Source organism: Python bivittatus, unplaced genomic scaffold, assembly GCF_059951505.1.
Source record: "Python bivittatus isolate LINGU-HERP-01145 unplaced genomic scaffold, Pbiv_v1 ctg000220_np1212, whole genome shotgun sequence".
Classification (NCBI taxonomy): domain Eukaryota; kingdom Metazoa; phylum Chordata; class Lepidosauria; order Squamata; family Pythonidae; genus Python; species Python bivittatus.
Window position 1 is genome coordinate 22,802,616 of NW_028277048.1, and position 9,611 is coordinate 22,812,226.

Sequence of the window (9,611 nt, forward strand, 5' to 3'; positions counted from 1 at the left end):
TTCTTTCACATAATCCACTCCTGTACACTCATTTTGCAAATCTGAACTAAATCCACAAGAAAGAATCAATAGGCCGGATGTGACTGCAGACACCTATTTGCTTAGGGGATAAAGTTCAGCACACTTTGTGTTACTGCCCAGCAACAGTTTAGCATAGGACAAGCCATCAAAAGTGTAGACGATTAGGACTTTGGGATTGAGGCAAGATGAGATGTTTAGACATTTTTGTCACCTTTTGCTCCCTCTTAGAGGTAAGAATATATTCCAGTCCTACCCAAGAGAATACTTGTAATTTTGTCAGAGCTAGAATTTTACCATTTCTTCTTTCCAATAGAAATAGATAGAATTGTGTCAGATTCCTGGAAAACGTCTTAAAGGTTTCACAAAATGAGGGTGTGTATTAAATACTGTACATCCTGATTTCAAATAAAATACATTTTTATTTGCCAAGCACAACTCTGCAACAGCAACAAGATTATTCAAATGTACCTCTGTGGGTGTGGTACTGTATCCCAACTGCAGATTAAGTGTGCTGCAGAAAGAAAAAGAAAAAATTCAGGCAGTAAGTAGGGCGGAAGCCTGGAGAACGAATAGGTTTAAACCCCAGCTTCCAAAACGTTTTGATAAGAATGGCTGCATTTTATTTCTGTCTGCAAGAGGACTAGGGCATACCCACCATTTTATTAGGAAAAATGGAATTCAGATTCTGTTAGTCGACCTATCTACTTCCTAGAGAGCTAGTTACAATACAGCACAACCATACAGTACAGTGACACAAAGGTCACAAAATATAGGGGAGACAAGACACCTTCAAAGGCAAGCCCAGCATTATCTTCACGCAGGTGGGCCAGCTTGAGGGGAGGTGCCTACTGGTGATTTGGACTGTAGGAGCATAATTCAACTCATTTAGGTGTCTGCCATCTAATGGCTCTTCTAGACATGGTAGGACTGCAACGTCCAGAATGACCTTTGGTCCCACTAGGTTGAAATTCTGGTTATAGTCTTAACATCTCTAGGGCAGCCAGTTGGAAAAACCAGGAACAGGTGTTCAGGTTTAGAGCACTTCAATGGGTCATTGCTCTTCCATATTACATTTTGCAAACACATTCAGCATAATAAGAGAGGCAGAATTCAAGGCTTGGTCCTACAGCTGCACAGCTTTTGACAATATTGAACAGATTTTTATTGATCAAGCAGATTCTTTATCTGTGCCAGCCTTCTCCAGCTTGAGCACCCTTTAGTTGAATGGGTTTTGAGTACTATTTCCAGCCAGCACAGTGATTGCTGGGAATTCCAGGAACTGAAGTTCATGCATCTGGAAGGTGGGGGCAGACTGGCGTATGCAAAGATGACTAGAAGAGTCGCACCTTTTAGCATCATTGCCTGGAACTGACGTATGCTAAGCTGACAAGTAGTTATTTCAATAGTTGATGCTCAAAAGGTAACCTTTTTGTAGCACGCCCAGCTTATGTAGATCTGAGGTTCTCATGTGTTACTGCAGGTTAACTTGTCTGTCTGCCTATACCACCTTATATTAGCTAGGAAAAGCATTTTCTAACTGAGGAGCATGCTCTTGCCACCAACATTCAATTGTATTTTTGGCCTCTTCTGAACTTTTCTGGGCCTGAAAGCTAAGCAGGATTGGAATTCCAGGGTTGCAGCTAGCCCAGTGTTTTTCAACCTTGGCAACTTTAAGGTCTGTGGACTTCCACTCCCAAAATTCCCCAGCGAGCATGCTGGCTGGGCACTTCTGGGAACTGAAGTCCACCCCTCTTGAAGTTGTGAAACACTGGGCTTCACCAAGCTGAAAAAGGATCCTGGAAAGCATTGATTGTCAAGAGAATTGCATGGCTGTGTCACAAGTTGAGCCTGGCTCAGCGAGTCTACATAGGCTATATACGTCCAGGTTAGGAACTGCCTTAGGTCTAATAATAAAGCCAAACTGCTGCAGGAGCAGCTTTCCTTAACCGGGAGAGTGGCAGCCTCTGTCAAGCCTGACCTCTTTCTTCTGCTCAGGAGTAGCAAAGCACTTATACTGTCAGGCGCACTTTCTGTTTAAGCAAAGCAGCACTGAAATAACAGATCTGGCCAAATGACTTTGCACCCACTACAATGAAGAAATACACGAAGTCAGTGTGAAAAGGGCCTTGTGAAATTTTAAAGTAAAAAAAAAAAGCCACTGATTTCATGTGACCTGTTCCTATGTATCCTTTTCAGTCTGGGGCTCTGTTGCAAAACACTTCCAATGGATAATGAAGCTTAACTACTGGCAGATGAGCATCAAGCATCAACAGCTGCTGCTGCTACAGAGAAGACATAGGGATCCATTAGGAAAAAAAAAGACCAGCTCCCATATCTAACTAACCAGTCATCTATAGATCAGCACACCAGGAAGATCTGGTTGCCAAACTGCAGATACAAGCCCACTCCCACTATAATGGCATCTTCCATCATTCCCTGTTCTATTAAACATACACAAACACAGGACTGTTGCTGCGGGGAAATACAGGAGACAGCACTAGGTATGCTGGTTTGAACTCCCCAACGAAATAAATCTAATTTAAATAAATATATAATTGGTAGGCAGGCTGCTATGATAGAAGCAGCAACAGATGTTTTTCCAGGAGCAAAGTATTTCTCCTGCAGTCGCGGTTGCACCAATCTGGCATTTTAAGGTCCTCAGATTCCATGGGGCCCTTAGCATACACAGGATAATTGCTACCAGAAACATAGTCCAGATGCCACCGGATAGAGGCCCAGTTTGTCCATTAAAACCAGGCCAGAAGCAGCCCACAAGAGCTATGCTGGGGCAGTTTATGATCACCATACAGAAGGGAGACAGAGTTTAAATTAAAGCTCTCCATTTAAAGTCAGGGGCCTTCAGCATAGCAGCGTTTACAGAAGTGACCACCAAATTCAAAATACAGCAGCAAAACCCTGGCCTGGGAATACAAGGCTGAGATAAAGAGCTTATTCATTTCAGGAACCAAAAAGAAATGCCAGCATCTTCTCTATTGACCAAAGAGACTAGGACCGATGGGAGTTGGAGTTTAACAGCCCTATGCTGCCTATCCCACATGCAGTTAGTTTCCTTTACTTTGATTGACTAAAGCCACACAGGGCAGTTCCCAGAGTTCCTTGCGAGAGTCATCTGGAGATCCTGAAGATTACTTTAGGGCCTTTGGCACAAAACCCACAAAGCTAGAACAAGAGGGACTGAACCCCATGCCCTTGAGGGAAAGGAAGCACATTTGAAGTTTTGTAAAAAAAAGTTTCTCCTTGTTTCTTCTATCACTGGGAGAGCAGAAGAGAGATAATGGCAAAGAAGAAAGCCCTCTGAATGAGGCCATTAATCTGTATTATATTTTCATTAATAAATAAGTTCTCTTTTAATAACACTGAACATTTCACAGATTCCCCCCATATTTCCTTTCCTTCCCCACATATACACAAGATCCACAGTAAGTCATTCTCTCCTCCTATCCCCAGCTTTATCCCCACAAGGAAGGCTGCCTGGGCACCTGTATCCTAGATACAGGGAGTGGTACAAGGGGTGGGATAAGGGGAGAAAGGAGAGATGCTTGCAATCAGTCCACATCCAACAGGCAATATGACAAGCAGCAGATGGAGATGACGACCTAGGGCCAAAGGAAGATATTGTGCATTGGCAATGCAGCATAGTGATTTTTTTCAAATCCTTCAAATATGCACAATAGTCACCAGAGATGCTACTGTCCAAGATGTTGCTGTGCCAAGCCCCAAGACCTTGCAGAGCAGGGCAAATCTTGTGCCCATCTTCATTCTAGCCGTCCAGCCTTGTTTCGCTATTTCCCCCTCCCCCCAGGGTAGCAGGCCTGCTCAAGACAGGAAGAGGGGAAAACTGGATCCTTCTTAATTTTCCAGCTCTGGCCTGGAAGAGCCAAGCGATTCCCTGAATCCCACCCTGGAAGGGCCACTTGGAGGCCCAGAGTCCACAGTGGTTCCATCACCGCCCTCTGCAGCCCTTCACATGACAGAGCAACTTTTTGCTTTTTCCTTCTTAAAAGTGGAAGAAATGAGCTCCGATCGGCTGGGCAAACGGAGAAGTCTCTTGGGAAAGCTTCGGGCAGGGCTCTTGGGGGGCGGGGGGCCAGGCTTGGCGAGGCAGATGGACGCCACTGTCCGGAAGATGCTGTGGACACTCTTCTCTGAGGTGAAGGCAGAACACTCCAGGTAACTTTCTGCTCCCAGCTGCTTGGCCACGGAACAACCCTGAAGAGGCATTAGAAAGGAGGCATTAGAACTTAGGGCTCTTTCAGAACATCCACAGGACTCATGGTAGGGCCTTCAGGCGCAGTAGAGGAATAAGGGCATGGAGTAAGGATCCATGTGGAATCTCCCTGAGGACTGGACTGTTATCCTAATCCTCCAGGAGTTGACCAAGTAAAATGACCTTTATCTTATTCACTTTCTATGAAAGAGCATTTTTCTCATCTCTAATCAAGGGTCTTGTTTTAGATCAGTTCCCATAATCATTTGTCCTTGATTAATCTTACTAGAACTACTGGTCAAAAACCATGTACAGTATAGCAGGTTTCTACCTCCAGCTTAGAATAACCGTCATTGGACTAACTTTATTGATTGAGATTTATATGGCCGCCCACCTCTAGTACATTACTTTGATAATGAATAGTGTGTTTGCAGGAATTGGTTGTGATCCAGCACGGGTCTTATATTCTTATAGAAATAATGCTTCATTCCAGGCAATCCCTATAATACAGCAATATTTGAAGATGAAAGATGACAAGCTCATCAGCATATGCAAGTCTAAGTCCAGCATTCCTGAAACTATTTTAGTCATCTCGTGTGTGGGGGGGAAGGTAAACTAGAACAATTTTGAAAACGAGAAAGCCTGATTATCCAGGAAGGGTCCAGGTTCAAAGACAGAATTTCTACAGATATCCAGATCAGCACCAGCCTCCTGGATTGCCTTACCTGTTCATAAGAGACCGGGGCTTGCTTTTGGTGGGACAACTCCATCAGGGTGCTGAGGTCAGTACGCAGGTCTGTCTTGCAGCCTATCAGCAGCACACGGGTATTGTGACAATAGTCCAAGATTTCGGTCTTCCACTGGAAAGAAAAAGCAGTGAAAGAAACTTTAAACTCCTTTAGGACAAGCCTTAAAAGCATATCATCTAGGTAGAGAAACTGTCCTGCCACCTCAATGGCAAGGCAATATCCTGCCATCCAATCCCAGGTTTTAAAAAATATATCATACACCAAAGTAAACAATTGGTGCCACCATTTTCCTTTCTGCCACAATGTATACAGGCTTTTTAGAGTATCAAGTATCCTGTGTGAAATGTTAAGGTCCTTTCAAATGCACACCAAAGACATCACTACAGCTTCCTTGAGCTCCACAGTTCCAATTCTCAGCTGAGTTGCATCAAATACAAACTCATTCTTCTAAAACTGGGGAGAGAAGCTTGTGTGATTTGTCCAGAAACTGATCTTCTCATGAATACAGTACATGGTTGACAGCACCTAACAGGAAAGCTTCAAAGGTCTGAAGCTCACATATGTGAACTTAGTTGTGATACTGCTTACGGTGGCGCACATTTAAAAAGAAATGTGGAATTTCCTTCTCAAAATATGAGCTTATTGTCCTGCATTCTTTTTAGAGTCCTAGGCACAAATTCCAGAGTAATTTCAAATGTTTGCTACTACAGTGAAATTTATTCTGTGGCAGAAAAGCAAATGATGCAATACAAAGTGACTGACCACATTAACTGTATTTAATTCTATGTAAATTACATTAAACGTGGGGCTTTTTAAAGCTACAGCTACTTCTTTGTCCTGGTCCACCTTACTTTTGGGGATGTAGTCTCTCCTCCCCAGCACCTCAAAGTCACGAATGTTTTCTTTTAAGGAGAACCATTATTTTCCTCTTAAACAGTAACATCCTTAAAGCTTCAGTTCAAGACCAGTAGGTAGGACAATGGGATCCTTTGGCCAGGTGACGCCTTCCTTACCTTCTTCAGTGCGCTATCCATAGTCTCAGGACGACTGACATCAAAGCAGAGCAAGACAGCATCTGAGTCACTGTAGCACAGGGGGCGCACGTTGTCGTAGTATGGGGACCCTACGAGAAGCAGGGTGAAAAGCCATGAAGTAGCTCGACATCCTCTCTGCCCCTTTGCCAATATCGCCAAGGGAAAAAAAGTTGCTTGCCCCAACGCCAGATGACAAAACCGCCCAATGCTAGGATGAGATGCACTTCTAAGCATTATGCTTTTAACACCCCCCCCAAAGGAGTAGCGTGGAAAAGTAACAGGAACCAGCATTCTGCAGGGCTCTGCTTACTCACTCCCATCCTTAATGTCCAGTTTCCTCAGGAAATAGTTCAACCATGTTTTACATAACAAAGGCTATTTCCTCTCCCCCACCTACCGTGCAAGCAATACTGAATGTGAAAAGGGGTGCAGAGATATATGAGGAGGGTATGCAGCCTATGGGGAGGAATGGAGTTGCCTAGAAACATTTCTCATCGAACATGGAGAAAAATGAGTTGTGTGTGTTCCAGGCATGTCACACATGCAGGAACAGAGGATGGACTATAGCAATGCACTGTTGGATGGCTGCAAAGTGGTGGTGGTGGGAGAAAAGATGAATAATATACACAGGCTATTCCCCCACCCCACCCCGGAACCGCAGCATCCAAAATGTTTCTGCAGCCCAGACGCTTCGTGCCTAGAATAGCAATCAGCCCCTGGCTCCCTGCACCAGCACAATCACCATGGCAACAAGGGGGATCCAAATAGCCAGGGTCCCCCACTTACAGTCCCCTTCAAAAGAGGGGATGATGCCCATCCCTAGTTGCTAGGGGAACTCTACTTGGCACCTCCTCCACCACACATACAATACTTTCAAGAGCCCCTTATTGTGAAGGGCTGCTTTCCCCTCTTGATTTCTCTTGCAAAGTCCACTGAACCCCTTGCCCTGGGATTCTTCCTCAATGTGCTTAAACAATGGGCAAATCACAACCCCCCCTGCATTCCAGAGAGAAATGAGGGGATGGAGAAAAAAGATGGAGGGGAGGGGGCTTAGCAGCCTTCATAGGATTTGTCAGCAGGACTGGGAAAAAGCAGGTGTGAGTGTGAGGGCAGAAGGGGTGGGACTGCTGCATTTTTACTTAAAGCCTGGGATACCAGTGCTTCTTATTTAATCTCAAGCTAGAGAAAGGCTTTAGCTCAGTTCTGAAGTCTCAAATAAATAGTTTTCTAGAGCCACTTCCCTTTAAAATGGGACTGGGGTGGTATTTGGTCAAGCTGCAAGCCCTAAAATCTTACTTTTTGCTGATCTCTCCTATTTCCCCATCGCACACACCCCCAATCTAAACCCTTAAGGAGCCAGATTCAATTCTGCATATAAATGAAAAAATGTCTTTTAGTCCAAGGTTGCAACACTGTGCAAAACACATTATCCTCTCTTTGTGCTGAAGCTTTAAAATACATATACATCCTTACTTGCCTCAAAACTACCTCCAGACAGGCCATGTATTGTTCCTTCCTAGATATAAATGATAGAAAGCATCTTCATACATTTCTACCTGCAGTACGGTCTCCAATACCCCAGAACTAAACAGACTAAAAAGTCTTGTCATTGGGAACAGACAAGATCTCCTCTTCATCTCATATACCAAGCAGTATCTGTAGCCAAGGGTTTTCAGAATTGATGTCTCTTGGCCAGCTAACAGATCCTACAAGTTAGTCCTCCAGTTACACTACTCCACTGCAGCACAAAGGGAGGATGTTGGTTGGTCCCGAGGAGCAGCTAAGCGCAGAAGGAAAGAGATGCCTCACCAGATGTGTCCCACAGGCTGAGCTCCACCCGTTGCTCCTCTGTCTCCAGGCAGGCTGTGTAGTTCTCAAAAACAGTGGGCACGTAGGTCTAGCATAGAGGGAAGATACAGAACAGTCACTGGGTGAACCCAAGAGTGCGTATGTTGCAATAACAACGGAGCTTTGCCAAAATGGCTTTCTTAGTCCCAAAAGGGAACGCATGAGCTCCAAACAGCAATGGAGATGGGGGTCAGGTCCTGCGGAGGGCTTGCACACAGCCTGAAAGCATAATTAGCATCGAGCAGCAGCAGAGGTAATCAGGGAATAGCTCCGCAACTCAAGCCAGTCGCAGGAGAGGGAGGGAACGCCGAAGGACTGCAAACGGACGAAATGGCAGCAGCAGCCCGCAACCGCCCCGTAGCAACACAGAGCCTTCACGTGCAAAGTCCTCCAGGGAAGCTGCAAGGGGCGCGAAATCTGCGCAGAGGCAGAAAGAGGCTGGGGATAGAAAGACGGAGCCCCGGAGAACGGCCAGGAGCCACGTGGCGCCGTTCCGGCGAAGTCGATCTCCTGAGCCGGCGCCTGGCTGGAGGGAAAGCCGCACGCCGGGAAGCCCCTCGGAGCTGTCCCGCACGAGGAATGTACCAATGCCCCGAGAAACGAGAAGAGAGACAGAACGGAGCGCGGCTCTGGAAGCGGAGGGAGCAAAACCCGCTGGGAAGCGCAAGGCAACTCTCTCTCTCTCTCCCCCCCCTCCCAGTCGCCACGGAGCCCCGCCGTTCCGCTTACCTCCGGGTAGCAGTCCTTGGCCAACACCTGAAGCATGGCCGTCTTGCCGCAGTGTACATCCCCCACCAGAACCAACTTGCACCGGGCCACTACTGGCTGAGGAGTCCTTCTCTCCCTCATGGCGGCAGCTACAACACCAGCGCTCGCGACTTGCAGCAAAAACGCGGCAGTCCCACCCGCCGGCTAAATTAATGAACCGGGCAGGCGGAGAGTCCTTATAGGGAATGTGGGTGGCCAATGAAACGTAGAGCTGGGCGCGGATCAGCGAATCAGAGGAAGCCGGCCCGATGACCAGCCACTCGAGGGGGAAGCTGAGTCAGAGTTTCTTCCCCACCGCCTTTCTTACCTGCTCCGATAATCTTTGCCGCTCGAGCGAGGCTCTCAGGCGGCGATTAAATCAATCATCAGCTAAGAGGCGACTCACACGCGCTGATAAAGGCGTCCCCGTGTTTGTTTTTCCATGTAGTACGTAGAATTAGAGTCGTCCCTCCGTCCGGGACAATAGATCGATTCTTTCAATAAAGCAATCGGTGACTTCAGACTTCTCCGCACCCTCCGCCGGCCGCGGCTGGAGGAGGAAGGTGCCTTGAACAACCTTTCAGAAAGATCTGGACGGATAACAGGGTCTTCGACGTACTCCTGACCCACCGCAAAAGGAGCTTGCCCTCGACTTTTCCTGATCCATTTTGAAAGGGGAGGGGGGTGTTCCGCTTTCTACCGGCACAAACCTTGCCCTTCGGGTGGTCTGCAGCGCGTGGCCCCAAGGCAAGGCAAGGCAAGAGAGAAGGACGACCTGCCCTGTTCCTGGGGTCACCGGAGGCTGCTGTGAGCATGCCCCCCCTCGCCGCTGCTTTTCATGGGCATTTGACGAGTCAGGACTCTCCCACTGTGCCAAAGTGACCCCCGCCCCCCAACTTCTCTTGCAAACCACGCCAGATATAGCAGCAGATCTCCAAGCTATTAGGGCTGGGAAGGATGGCAAGATAATTTCCCTGGGGGTCG

At 46.9% G+C, this 9,611-nt stretch overlaps 1 protein-coding gene across 1 annotated transcript; it reads right to left on the reverse strand.

Moving 5' to 3' along the window:
- Nucleotides 1-460: 460 nt before the first annotated feature.
- On the reverse strand, nt 461-8,779 carry RND1 (Rho family GTPase 1). The gene is made up of 5 exons (XM_007421254.4): nt 8,610-8,779; nt 7,842-7,929; nt 6,012-6,121; nt 4,975-5,109; nt 461-4,251 (listed from the first exon to the last, which is right to left on the reverse strand). The coding sequence occupies exons 1-5, from the start codon at nt 8,727-8,729 to the stop codon at nt 4,006-4,008; spliced, it is 699 nt and encodes a 232-aa protein (XP_007421316.2). The 5' UTR covers nt 8,730-8,779; the 3' UTR covers nt 461-4,005.
- Nucleotides 8,780-9,611: the final 832 nt, after the last annotated feature.